Source organism: Ixodes scapularis, unplaced genomic scaffold (assembly GCF_016920785.2).
Source record: "Ixodes scapularis isolate PalLabHiFi unplaced genomic scaffold, ASM1692078v2 PGA_scaffold8__174_contigs__length_109621045, whole genome shotgun sequence".
NCBI lineage: Eukaryota > Metazoa > Arthropoda > Arachnida > Ixodida > Ixodidae > Ixodes > Ixodes scapularis.
The window spans coordinates 62229346-62244522 of record NW_024609883.1 but is presented as its reverse complement, the minus strand read 5'-3'; the positions used below and the strand labels follow the sequence as shown (position 1 = coordinate 62244522).

Here is a 15177-nt window from a genome sequence, read left to right as displayed (position 1 = left end):
GCGTCAACTTTCACATGTGAAAACACAAAAAAAAGGTACCTTATATCCCTATTAAAAAATCCGGCAAAAACTTCCAGTGACATTCGGTGGAAACGGGTTTATTTCCACTCATTTTCACCAGAAATCAGTGTAGTTTACTAGTTTTTTCGTGTAAATATTACCAGCCGCCACTTTCAGTTACCAGATTTCGGTGGACGTTTTAAGGAGTCACTTTCGGTTAAAATCCGGCAAAAGCTTCCAGTGACATTCGGTGAAAACGGGTTAATTTCCACTTATTTTCACCAGAATCCAGCGTAGTTTACCAGTCTTTGGTGGAAATATTACCGGCAGCCACTTTCGCTGGAAGTTTTACCAGAACCACTTTCGATTACCCGTCGCTGGAATCCTACCGGAAGTCACTCTCGTTTGACGGACACCGAACTTCACTGGAAGCCGACGCAAGAAGAATGGCTAAAGGCAAGGAAGCCAAGACGAGCAGAAGGACTGAGTTTGTAATGGTGGCCGCCAGTGCAGTGGCATTTTCGTGAGTGCGTGTTTTAGCTCGAGAGGACGTTGCAATCCTGCAAGAATTGCTTGCAGCGAACTGTTTTGACGATCAACAAAGGTGGGCATCGATCACCAGCAACTTGCTATTTGCGACAGGCAAAAATCGGGGCCAGAGCAGGTACGAGACCACTCGAGCGGCATTCACGTGGGTGCGAGTTTTAGTTCGGGACCAATTTGCAATCCTCAAGAAGTGCGTGCAGCGAACTGTTTTGACAATCCCAAAAAGGTGGTCACTTTCACCCGTTTTCATCCGAAACCAGTTTACCTATCTTTGTTAGATTATTTGCCGGCCAGCAGATTTTGCTGGAACTTCACCGGCATCGGGTATCCAGATTTCGCTGGAATGTCACCGGCAGCCACTTTCGTTTACCAGACGACCCGGTTTTGCTAGAAATCTTATCCTAAACGGGTGACTCGGTTCCCTGTTTACCGAACTTCGCTCAAAACCGACGCGAGAAGAGGGGAAAGCCGAGACGAGCCGACAACTGGGTGTGTAATTATGGTGCCTCGCACCAAGGACGAGTCCCCACGCACCCTCTCTCCCTCGCATTGGGTTCGTGGGGAAAATGCGAGAGGGTCGTTTTGCTGACTTTTTTATTTTGGAAGAAAACCGGGTTCTTTGTCCGTCAACGAGCAACGGCCGGCCAGGAACGAACGCTCATTCTCGGCTTCTCTTTCCATTTGTGGACCTGTATCTTCCAAAGCAGCTGGGTGTGCAGATGAAAAGAAAATATTTTCCAGTGACCTGTTTCTTACGATTCTGTCCGTCCGACTTCAGAAGCATCGAGCGAGCGAAAAAGTGTGCGCCCAAGATTTGTCAACGTCGGCGGATGTTCGCTTCGCGCGTTCGCGATTTTCGCTAAGCTTGCCACAGACAGTGTGTATGTGCCCGCATGGTGTACCCGCGGCGACGACATCAGGGACGACATCGTGACTGTGCCCGTGATTTCTCAATGGCGGCGTATGTTCGTTCCGCGCGTTCGTGGTTTTCGCTAAGGATGCTACTGATAGTGTGTATGTGTCCGCCTGGTACACTCGCGGCGACGGCATCAGGGACGACATCGTGAGTGTGTCCGGGATTTCTCAACGGCGGCGGATGTTCGTTACGCGCGGTCGTGGTTTTCGCTAAACGTGCTCCTGACAGTATACGCGTGTGTGTCCGTGCGGTGCACCTGCGCGGTTTTATTAGTTGAACTACCGTACGTCTAGGAATTTACCCAGCGGCATTGTGAGTACCTAGAAAGATATCTTTTCCGACAAAGAACTCGGTTGTTCCTATTCGGTCTGTTTGCTTTTGTTCCAGCTGTGCAAATTGTTTCACTGGTACCGACCTTGTTATATAAATACATAGAACCCTCAGGTCTATGTGGACTAACCACTTCAATTGTTACCAAATCGACCAGCATTTGGTAAACATACACCAATCACGGTTCACAGGCTTCCTCCTAAGTGCATCCATTGACGTCGACGAAGAAGAAGCTTTCAGTCACAAAGTACTTCTTACTCGGGAGACGCTAAAACAGCTTAAATTAGTCGAGTCGCATTTTGAAAGCTCATGATCATCACTGGGGGCTGTTTCGCGGCCTGTAGTTCGGCCCGAGATGGTCGCCTATTCGAACCAATGTATGGTCAAACTCTTTCAATATACGGCTCTGGTTTCGTTTGCGCAAGAACGCGTGCAAATGATCTGTGGGATCAAAACCAATGCTCGCGCCAGCAACTTGGGCAAGGGTGTACAGTAAATGTGAAACGGAGCTAACTTTTCGGGGCAATTAAACTGTCGTTAATGCAATGAATACTAATAAGTGGTGTCAGAGGAGTAGGAAAGCGGAAAACGCATTGCCTTTTAAATAAAAGGGACAATAGTTAGGACTATCCCTATATGTTTAGTGCAACGAATTAGATAAAAAAACAAGGTGCTATCAAAAAGGTCTTTAATTTACTTCGTAGCGTAAACGTAAGCGGAGCTCGATTCCCGGGACTTCCCTCTCGGAATACTTTCTCAAAAGGTTTTCTATGCACACTTGGGGCTTCTCCAGACGAGGTTTTGGGACAACGTGCACAAAAACTTCGGAGTGTCACCAAAGACTGAAAGCTCGAACTCGGCAAATCTAAAGCAGAGACCTTTGAAATGTTCAGCAGGCTTAGGTAAAAAATAAGTGACTTCTGCTAAGTGTTTGGAGGGGCACTCGCGCTTTAAGAATGACAGAACGTCGCTGCAAGATGAAGGTCGGAGAAGTTGGCCCTTTCTCTCCTCGTCTTCAGCCAAGTTCCGCCACACCAAACACTACTCACAGCTCACAGCATTTTTACAAAATCCTGCTAAATTATATGAAGTACCCTGATTTTAATTTTTCGAATTTAACGCAGAATTGATGTTCGCTCACGCTCTAGTTTAGAGTCAATCGTAAAACCACCATTGTAGTCATACACGTTGTCAGAAAAACTCGTGTAGCGCAACTTGAAATGTTTACAGAACGACGCACTTTGGCATATTGAGAAACAAAGGTTTCTCACTTTGGTGTTGTCTGCGAGCGTATCAGCGTGCTGCCCTTTCTTTTTACGCTAGATAATCAGTCTGGGAATATTTTAATCGCGCCTCATATACCATTGTGCTACCAGGATTTTATTTTACTGCTCTAAAGAAACTTTTCGTTGTTAGTAATCATACTTCTAAACGAGTCAATGCAATAACATCACTGAAAACTTGACCATAAAAAGTTGGAAAAATCAACCAGAAAGGACGGATTTCCTCCCAGAAAGTTATATCTAAAGCAAGGGGACGCTCATTTGTGACCGTCATTTTGGTTTAGTTTCTTTCAACATAAGAGACATGTCATGATCCTTACACAAAGTCCTCCACTCTTCCCACTTTAGCAGGAAAAAAAACGCTGGAGAAGGGGCGAGTGAAAAGAGGGAAAGCACTGCTCTTTAAGTCCATAGAACTTTGCGGGAAAGGCTGGTCGATCGGTTCTTAGCAAGCAACAAACTGTAGGCAAGTATTTGTTTTATTATTAACACTACTATCCCCATGTGGAGATTTTAGCGGTTGAGGAAAGCCTCTTTGTTAATTCATTATGACCATCTTTTTTCTCGATATAATTTTAGAGAAAGTTTGAATAAATTAATACATATTTTTTTTGACGCTCATGTCAGTCAACGAAAGTGAAGCAAAAGGTAGCCTAAGTAAACTGACTGGGTTCCGTCACCCTTAAGAGTGCTACAGCTCTCGCAGCATGCAATCCTATAAATAATGCACTTGAATACACATGTTGCCTTCATGTAAAATAAATAAGAAATTCAAAGATGTGCAAATTACGCATTTATCCAATCTAATATGAGATGAATCATTGACACGTCAACTATTGTTGTAAAAATAAATGTGTTTAAATTTGTACCATTTATAAGTCGTGCTTTGCAATGTACAGCCTTATTTTGTTCCTGAATATTTCTATTCACCCACAGTCTTTAAAGTTGTATAATTATTTATTTATTTATTGTTTATTTTAGAGACACTGCCGGCCAGCTTTTGAGGGCCAAGGCATGTGTGGACGAAAGAAAAAAAAAGGTCAGCAAAACAAATAAGTTGTGATAAACATACAGTAAAATGCGTAAGCAACCCAGTCCGTACAGTTTAGTCAAATAAAAGTTTATGAATGGCACTAGAGAATGAAGCGAAGGAGACAATGTCCATCACGCTGCGGGGAAACTCGTTCCATTCACGAACAGTACGAGGCGAAAAAAGAATAAATTAAAACATGTTTCCTGCAACGAAACTCACGGATTAGTTTCTCATGCTTCTGTCTGGTATCACAGCCTAAGTTAAACTAAAAAGAGGCGTCCAACTTCAAACAAGTTTTGATATATATACTTTGATGTAAAAGTTTAGGCGATTTACTTTCCTTCGACATGACAACTCAGGCAGTCCAGGCGCAGTGTACAACGGTGAAACATGTGATTCTTGGCCATATGATTTATATATCAACCTAAGAGACTTTCTTTGAACTCCCTCCAACTGGTTTTTATACGGTTGCTAATGCAGGTCCCATAATAAATCACTATATTCTAGAAAAGGACGAATTAGAGTTTTATACGCGGTTAGCTTCTTTTGAGTGCAATGAATCAAAGTCCTCCGCAGTCACCATAGCTTTCTAGACGCTTTGGCAACAACATGCCCAATGTGAAGCGACCAGCTTAAGTTAGAGGAAATTGGGACACTTAGATACTTGTAATCGTGGACCACTGCCAACGCATTGGAGTTGATAGTATAGAGAAAAAAAGAGGTAGTTTCTTCAGCGTTAGTATCATATGCACACATTCCTTAACTTTCAAGGCCATTTGCCAATTTTTACACCACTAAGAAATAATTTTGAGGCTATCATCTAAACATGTTTGGTCAGGAACGCTATCTATTTTGGAAAACAATATACAGTTATCTGCGAAAAAAACGACACTGTATCGAGGATTTATCCACCATCAGAGCGTTGATAAAAACTAAAAACAGCAGTTAACCGAGTACCGATCCCTGGGCACTCCAGATAGCACAAGTATTTCAATGGATTCTGCATCGCATATAGACACGAACTGTTTACGGTTGTTTTTGGACAGTGTTATATGGAATCCCATTTAGAAAATCAGGTCTCTAATAGCCTAATTTTGATGACCCGTAATGTGTCTTAATTTGATTTTGAGGATACTTTTAATGTCAAAATTGATATATTGTGTTTTTCTGGGGGTACATTTCTAGGAATAGGGACTCATAGTGTTTAGTTTTCGTGTAAATTAGTTTCAAAACTCTAAAGCTATAACGTTGCTGGGCAGTGAGTATTTCATAATTAAAAAAAAAGCTTTCGAAGCACGGAATTCAAAGTGCAGATTGCACCTAATAGTATTTTTGCCGTATAAATGTTCACTTGTCAAGGCTAGTTTAGCAAGTAGTACCCCCCCAAAAAATAAACAATTTAGTTGGAGTGCAATAATGAGTAATGTAATTGGCGCTTTAACCAACTGAAGAAGTGATCTAAACCTACGTAAAATGTCAAAAAATATTTGAACAAAATGGTTCAACATGACAAGTCTAATTAAAGTGTTCATTAAACCAGACATCCAAACATTTAAGCGTACTGACACTCTCGATAATTGCATCGCCTAACATGATGCTCATGCTGTACGTAAGTTTTCTTTTCATTAACATGTCTTGTCTTTGCAGTGTTTAATCGTTGTTCGTTAGACTTTAACTACCGTTATCAACTATTTAGTCAATCATTTACATTGTTTATACGCAAGTAATAGATCAGAAGAAAAAACTTTTTGTCATCTCTATACATATAAATTTCCGATGTCTGTGGCAGATTTGCAAAATTATTATACAAAATAAATAACAACGGACATAGAACAGATCCCTGTGGGACACCATACGGGATTTTTCCTGTTTGAGATGGTACGCTATTTATAACTAGTGTGAAGGGGCAGAGAGGTTATGCACTTACAGTCCGTTCGAACGCTGTACCTCTTATTCCGTATGTAGGCAATTTCCTTAAAGCATATCTTGCTTAATAGAGTAAAATGCCATAATAAACTATAGAATATTCCGAATGTAAAGAGTTTATTTTTTATATTATAACAATCTTATCTTTTGCGTGTAATAATGCCGTTTCCGAGTATGTTTTTTAACCGTATTTGCATATTAACAATTTTTTCTTGTACCGAGACAGTGATTGAGTCATGTTTTCATAAGTCGTTTCATAATTTTTGAAGACACTGGTAAAACAGATGTTGGTTGGTAATTATTGAAAACTTTGGTGCTCCACCTTAGTTCAATATGTTAACCGTCGAAAGTTTTATCCTCTCGAGAAAAATGCCTTTGCTTAGTATAGAATTGAAAGCATAGGCTTGTTATGTGGAAAGCAAATTATATACTGCTTTATTTCGTTCGGGTTTTAGCTAATTTCAGCCTGCTGTGATATTGTTAATCAGAGTAATAAGCATAGTACATAATTCCTCTTCGCTCACAAGTGACAGGAAACTAAGCCCCATATGTTTGGGAGAAGTACGCCCTAGAGTGAATCGACGACAGAGATGCTCCAAAAAACAAAACAAAAATGTGAGTTAATTGTTTTGCTATTGTGTCACCAGAAACCAAAGACCGGTCACAATGACTTCCTCCGTAAATCTTTTTTTTAGGGGGGGGGGGGGGGGGGGGGTGAGGGGGGGGGGGGGGGTGGAGATAGTACAGGTTACTGTGACCCAGATTTTTCCTAGGTTGTTTCGAATCCTAGTAAATTTTGATGTGTTGCATTCCTTTCATGGTAGAAAGTTGATCAGAGTTAATTCACCTAGTCAGCTGGTATCATAAATTTTGAAAATAAATTATCCGAATATTTTAACATTGAGCTCTTGGCTTTACTTCACAATGTGTCCTCTGTAATGGCTTCATGCCATCAGAATCCAATCACGTATATTCAAGATTTCTTCAAAGCTTTATAAATTTGGAATTATAGTTTCTCCTCGACACTGCTCAATTTGTAGGCAAACACCAAAGTTCCTTGCGCACATGATTCCGCATCCGCACCGTGAAGAACTTTGTCTTCAGTAGCTACATGTGCACGTATGTGTGACACAAGAGGAGAATACGCATACTTTTATAAAACGGTTCATATTACCAAACTGGACTTGCATAACCTGTTCAATAATATACCGCGTCTCCCAAAAATATTTTTTTTAACAGCAATAATAAGCTGTGCATTATCAAATGCTCAGTCTACATTCAAATGTAGCGCTAGCAGTTCGGGGCAGATAACAATGCTTTAAAAATTTCCATACTATTCTAAATTTATCAGTGATTTTGGGAAAGACCCATTGGGAAACTAAGGCTTTTTCTACTAAGCTCATGGAATAATTAATCATTTATTCGTCCGCTGTCATTACCCTATAAAACGATATTCCGAATGTCCCTGATAACGTTTTGTCAGATAACGACAAGGTCGGAACCTGGCGTTCTGTACAGACTGCTTGAGTTAAATGTGGGATCGGACCGAGCGCTCGGCTATGCATCACTTATTCTTGCACTACAAAAAAAGATTTGGGGAGAGGACATTTTGTAAACAATGGTGAGAATGCAGCGCGATGTAAAAATGAAAAATGTGCTGGCATACGGGTTCCACCAGGGCATATGTTGTTTTTGAACATCATGGCACACTTCCCGTAGCTAGCAGCAAACAGCACGTTACCACCATTGTGATGTGCGGGACACGTGCATGCTAACGTTGTTGCCACAACATGGTTCGTACTGAGACATCATGGAATATGTTCTGTAATGGACCCTTTTCAAATGTCCGCGCCAACACCTGTCCGCCATTGCTTGCCCTTATACTCTGGGCATGTACTGGAGACGAGGGCTACGGTCAGAGTTTGGCGTTCCCGGATCCAATCTAGCGCCTCGTGTCCAAGCAATGGTGACAGCCAATGTTATTCAATTGTATTCAATTCTATTTTCCAACACAGTGTTGGAGGTCCTTGGGTGAAAAAGCTGTCGTTGACATCTTGAGAGTGCCTGGGGACCCATACAGACAGCAACGTTTGGTGAAAAAGTACAACAAATATGACGCGTAATAATATGAGTACACGGAAACGCCGTATGATTGTATACGACTCCATATGGCACATGTAAAACACTATATAAAGATTATCGACAGTTGATGAAATTAATAATGGCATAGTTCAAATTTTCCCAAATGGCTTGTGTTGTAGGAAAAATTACAATAAAATCTTGAACACAACTTTGTCATTTACAACATACAGACTAATGGATTGTAATGTATTGCTTACAAAAATTCTCGCATTTTTTTGCTAGTAATTGTATCAAAGTTAATATTTTATCCTAGATACTTGTTTAGAATAAAAGGTAAGTTTAATGTCAGCGATTGCGAGAAGTATTCAGTGCGCCTGCCCGGCCCTAATGACCTGTCACAGCTGCGGGTGCGAGGGCCAGTTATTTCTTTCGATAGGTCAGATGTCATTTTTAAAAATGATTTGAAATTTTCATTCCACAAGAATAAAGTGTGCAATAAACGAAATTTATAAATATTTTTTACGCTTATTATACCATATGTGTGTCCAATTTTGCACTTGATTGTAACCGTGGCACTGTAGCCATATATCGAATCGCTTTCTTTTGAAGAAGAAGGATGGTGTGTATGTTTCCTGCTGTGGTCGTGCCCTACACGAGCGTGCAGTAATTTATATGTGAAGTAAATACGGCATGATGAATTTGAAGTCTTGTATTATATGGAAGAATGTGTTGGACATCGTGACAAGTCTCCTGTCGCCAATGATAAGGAGTTAGCTAGAGCTTCAATGTAATATGTCCATGTCATATTGGCAGAACATGTAACTCCAAGGATCCTGTGTCTGTTAACTATTTCCAAAGAAGTGTCACCGGGTAAGAAATTGTATATTATATTTGTGTCTGTCTATGTGTAGTTATGAATAAAATTGCCTTAGATTTCTTTGTTTGTATTTTTAGACCGTTTTCGTTGGACCAGTGCCACCCTTTTGAAAGTTCCCTTTTAGCTTTTAAAATTATTTCCTTTGTATCCCATCCGGAAATAAACAGGCTTATGTCATCCGCATAGATCACGGAGACTGCGCTACTATCCTGCTGAACAACACCATTAATATACACTTTGAAAAAGAACGGTCCCAAAACAGTTTATTGTGGAACACCGGCAGTAATTAATTTGGAAGATGAAATATTATTATCTATTGATAGACACTGCTTCCGGTCGTAAAAATAAGATTGAAACAACGATCGGGTGATTCCGCAGACACCGTATGTGTGCAACTTGTTTAGCAATATCTCGTGGTTTATGTAATCGAATGCCTTACTGTAGTCAATAAATACTAAGAGGGTAAGCCGATTTACTTAATGATAAATTTCTTCATTGATAAAAGCGCTCTTTCTGCTGATTCCCTGTCCAAAGCCATGTTGACTGCCCATAAGTATGCCGTGTTTAGTGAAAAAATTGTTGACGCGTGACAAAATTATGCTCTCAAGTTCTTTAAAGAACGCTGGGAGAATGGACACTGGCCTGTCATTGTAAAAGTTGTTTTTTATCCTCCTTGAAAAATCAATGAAACTTTTGCCGTTTTCATTATACTTGGGAAAGAACCAAATATAAAACTAGATTAAATATGCAGTTTAGACAGGGAGCGACAGCATCATTTGCGTACTTTACAGACTCTCTGAACGTCCTCTATGTCCGTTGAGTCAGTGTTTTTTAAAGTTCATAAATGTGCGACAAATTTCGATATCATTCGTAGGTTCACGGGACACGGCTCCACTGCATTCGTACCCGGGTTTGAACCAGTGATGTTATTGAGCGGTCTAACCATATTAACAAAACGCGTTTTGAAATCCTCGACTAATATGTCCCATGAAAGTTTGTTGTTTCCTATTGTTAATCTAGTTGTGTTACATTTCGTGTTTTGTCATTTAAGAACCTCGTTTATTATCTTCTACACTCTTTCAGGGCGCTTTTTGGACACCTAAAAAAAAGGTTGTTATAGTAAGATGTTTTTTCCTTCCTTAACTCGGCGGTTAGCTTCTTTCTGCTTCTTAAAAGCTGCAAGTTTACACGGTTCCCTCGTACGCAAGTAAGCTTTAAAAAGTTTGTTTTTTTCGTTGATAATTTTTAAATATTCAGGTCCTATACAAGGCTTTCTAATTTTCTTTTTTGATTTTAGGTTATGTGAGGGAAAGGGGCATTATAGGGGTGAAAAATTATTGATAAGAATTTGTTATAAGCGTCACTACCGTTGGTTTTGCTCTAGGCGGATGACCAGTCAGCATTTACGATATACCTACGGAAGGTGTTCAGGTTTCTGCTTGATAGGCACCGATATGTTAATTTAGATTAACGTGTTCTTCCTATGATGTAGAAGTAGACTACGTTATAAAAACGGGAGAGTGATCACTTATGTCATAGCATACTGTACCTACCACGCGAATAGGTGTATCTATATTTACAATGAAAAGGTCAAGGATGGATTGACCCGTGAGTGATACACGAGTTGGGGTCGTGATGATATTCTGGTAACTGCACGAATTATTCTGTTAAAATCACGGGCATGCGTGTTATCATCAAGCATAATTGTATTGAAATCACCCCCGATCAGCAAGCGATACCGACAAATTGATGCGAAATCTAATATTTCTTCAATAAAATTAAGAAAAACGTTCCGGTTACTAGAGGGGGGACGACACACAACCGCAAAGATTTCACTGCTACTTAGCAAACAAGGTGCCTCGTAATCTGTTGTGATAAGCGTGCAACTTTCCAGCCCTTCGCATGACGATTGCTGTTTAACATGCATCGCAACACCACCACCGTCGATGTACTCTTGAAAAGGGTACATTCAGTGGTATGGAACATGTTATGGCAACAAGGCTAGCATAGACATGTCCTATACTTACACGTTATATTGTCTACAGTGTACCAAGCGTATTTGAATTATAGAACCTTGAGTTGAATATTTGAGATGGAAACAAGCTTGGTTTCAACTAATAAAAATACTCTTATTTTCACCCTCAGGAGTCGGTTATTTATTATATGAACGGTGCCGATGTATAAGAAATGTTCATTTATCGTTTCAGCATTCACTAAAACTGCGGACTCAACTAGTTTGATTATATAGGCTAGTTGAAAACAGCGAAAAGAGTTGAGATACAATTTAAGAAAAAATTACTTCAGAAATAAGTTATCTAAACACGATTGCTTGTATGACACAAGCATAAGGGATGGCACCATTTGTACCAGGTTTTCTCACTTTTTGCTATACAAAGCTGCCTTTTAAGGACATTCTACATATATGCTGGACAACAAATGTGAAGGCTCATCGGCACACGTTTATTTTGTTAAGGAAACATGGCGCTGCAGATATTGTTCGCAGAATGTACTCTATATGTATGTCGCAAGCAGGCACTTACAATATTACTTCCCGTGGGGTCGTAAAACGCACTTTCTAATTATAATCTACAAGAGAGTACTAGTAGCATATTAATGTTTTATGGTGCAAAAGCCGATAAGGGTATGAGGTGCCAGAAGTTAAAATATTTCATAAGACGGTTCAGGAGAGATAATCCGCATAATGCCGTGTACGTTCATTACTATCATGGGCCAAAACTCGCGTCTCACCGAGAACGCTCAAGTAGCTCAGAAGTTGCGATGCAAGGAAAAAAAAGAGCCGATATTCAAACGTATCTTTTGAATAAGGAAACTGTTGACTATTGAAACGGTCAATTTTCTTACAGTGTGTCTACGTACCATTCCGAGGACGAGAATGACGAATCCCACGCCCCCAACTCCGAGAATTATGGGACTCTGGGTAGCGATGACGGAGAGCCTAGACATCGCCAGAAGGACGTTCTGGGCGCAGGTCTTAATCGAGAGGTAGGAGCGGGAGTCAATCGCGTCGAGGTCCAGCGAGAACCTGTTCAGCATCCTTCCCCGGGGCGTCGAGTCGAAGAAGCTTACGGGGCTGGACAAGACGTGGCTCAGCATCTCATAGTGCAGAGAACGGGACAGTTGTCGCATGCTCGCCGCCAGAAGGGCACCACCGACGCACCGGAAGAGCACTGGGACGAGGAAGCAGCGTCAGGATATCTTAGGTATTGACCTTAGTCTCAACGGAATGAGCTCACCCAATTATAACGGAATGAAAACACGAAGGTAGTCGAAGATGAAGGGTACAACTATTCAAAGGTTCCTCCTGGAGCTATTTCAAAATGATGGCCGGCGTTTCGGTATGGAACTCATGAAAGTCAGGTAACAAAATGTCGGCTCTTACTTTGAAGCGTCCAGGAGGTTACATTTCAATAAATAATGTAGGAACCAAGTCGATGATCCTTGACTGAGGGATCCTTAAGCTTTTGTTTTCTGTGCTTCGTTTAGCAACTGATGCGGCCGCAAAAACAAAGTAACTCTAAAACATCAACTGCGCAGGCAACACTGAACGCAAAATTTCGCTTGCGTTGTCTGTTGTTACTTATGTAGGCTTTTCCATTTGTTAAATGCAGTTCGTAAATTGCAATGATTAGTCACCCACCTCTTTTAGGTCGAAATGGGAGGAGCGGAATATTATAGTGTTAACCCGAATACAATACAATCTAAGACGCAAGTGTTGTATAATTCAATATTTGACCTTTACAGTCACTCATACCTTCAAGAACGCAGGTCGTGCCCAGTTCCGATCAAGGTTTTATCGGTCAGACATCAAGGAGAGTAGATTATTACGCAATTATAATGTCGATTACCAAATAACTTATGACGGGCGATAGCCCCCCTCCCCCTTCTTCCAAACCGTTTTTTTAGGGTGTGAGTGAGAGATTTTGGTGCCGCTGATTTGCATTCGGTGAATGCGAAGTAGCAGTCGTCTGGCAAGCATGCTATGCTGCTTGGGCATCCACAGCCAATAAAACCTAGATGAAAGAGGATTCATAATTTGAACTAACGTGATAGCAGCGTGGCACGCTGATTGGACCTGGCGCCTATTAAAAATGGCAAGGGGGCGTTGATGGCTACTTAGTCCAGTGGTACTGTGTATACTGCGCTGACCGTTTTTGCTAGACAACAGACCTCCAAGATTGCACGGGCCTAGCGCTATCTAGGTGGGATTATAATTTGCGTAACTTAGAAGGTTCATGCTAAATATATGGTTTGCCATTTCAAAACATGACTTTCACGGCACAGACGATCAAACACGAGCTACTATTACGCCCTACTAACTCCATAAACTCTGACCTCATTTGCCACGCAGCACATGGAATGCCGAAGCGACAAAAAGCTGTTTTCCATGACTTCAAGTGTCGCGCAACGACATTGGGTAGTGATGTTTCTCACTTAAGAGAAGCCAAGTACAGTCGCACACAACACTCCTTTCCCGAGAACATTCGCACTCAACGCCCCTGATCAAAAAAAATTATTGTTGCCTTACGATCTCAAGAATAAACGCGGATCTTTTTTTTTTATTTTTTCCTTTGCGAAACTTGATAACGAAGTCGTGGAGGTCCTATTGATGGAGTTGACAACAATGCTAACCCCAGGATCTCGTCAACGAGCTGTACGATGGCCACAGTGACAATATATAAATATGGCTCACACAGTACACACGAGCACTGCGAGAGCATGCGGTTTGAGCTCGTGACAAATAATGCCTCCAGAGGCGTTTAGGTAGCCGACGGCGCCCAAACAGCGATGACTGTAAAAGCCGAACCCTTAGACGACTGTACCGCGGCCCCAGTCGAAATACCGGTGGCAGCTGTGCTAACGCTCCTGCTTGTGGTGCGAACGTCGTGTCTTTGCGCGTGCCCCGTATTTCGTTCTTTTCGCAAATAAATGGTCAATTTATCATCAGTGCCTTAATGCAGAATGTGACATTTATTTTTCAAAACCTAACAAAAAAAAGTACAAGCTTATTTTTAAAGACCTGCCTTTACAATTTCAAGTTTCTAGACTTGTAAATCATGCAAGTCCCGTTTTAAATTTTAATGAATGTATAAATGACTCGTGTGGTTTTCTATTTACGTATTTTTCTGGTTAGTACCTCTACATGTTTAATCTTTACTGAAAAAATTGAGTTTTTATACAATTTTTACCTGTCATAACTCAGTTTCACATCATAGAACAGCAACGACTTTTAAGGACATACTCCTGGGAAACATAGAAACTTAGCCTAAAAAAATACGAGAAGTGATACGTCAGCGGTGTATTCGTAAACACCCCTTCAGTTTGATCAAGTTTCAAATAATTTACTTTACGCGTTCTTGGATTTTTCAGATCCGATTTTAGCATCTGATATCATTTTGTTTAAATTGTATGCTATAGGTACTTGGTTGGTTCTCTGCTGGTTTTGTTGTATTCATATTATTCACACTTGTTTAAATATTTTAAAATCATGGGACTATTTCGAAGCTCGACTTTGTGTGCAAGGAGCCGGTTTCAGGGAAGAGGACAGAAATTAAAAGGACGATTTTACCATTGAACATTTTATCATTTTATTTATAATCACTTTTCATGATTATAATTTTTAAATGGGACGAACAGTCGTAAATATCAAAAGGGACTCGTGCTTTTGCAGACGACTCGTACTTGCAACCTTTTTAGAGCGCAGCTCTTAGGGGCCCGTTCCCGGCTTGAGCGGCGTCGCCGTTGGCGTCGCCGTCGGCGTCGGCGTAACCAAGGTCATCCCAAGGTCACGTGGCCCCCCAAGGTCATCCCAAGGTCACGTGACCCCCAAGGTCACGTGACCCCTCCCCCAGGGTCACGTGACCCCCAAGGTCACGTGACACCCAAAGTCACGTGACCCCTCTGAAGTCACGTGACCCCCCGAGGTCACGTGACCCCCCCCCCCCGAAGTCACGTGACCCCCCAGTCACGTGACACCCCCAGGTCACGTGACCCCCGCCGAGGTCACGTGACCTCCCCGATTACGTCGTCACTGATGACGTCAAACGGCATCCGCATCGTCATCGTCATCATCACTGATGACGTCATCAGTGATGATGACGATGACGATGCGGATGCCGGTGAGGTCATGAGTGACGTCACTGATGACGTCATCAGTGATGATGAC

The 15177-nt window shown here is 41.4% G+C and overlaps 1 protein-coding gene across 1 annotated transcript in view; it reads right to left on the bottom strand.

Moving 5' to 3' along the window:
• LOC8038717 (ATP-binding cassette sub-family C member 2) overlaps window positions 1-11900 on the bottom strand; it is a 33633-nt gene extending 21733 nt beyond the window's left edge. The window contains exon 1 of the mRNA XM_040210698.3: window positions 11871-11900. Coding sequence (XP_040066632.3) covers window positions 11871-11873 — 3 coding nt within the window. The 5' untranslated portion in view covers window positions 11874-11900. The remainder of the gene's footprint in view (window positions 1-11870) is intronic.
• Between the last annotated feature and the right edge of the window lie 3277 nt (window positions 11901-15177).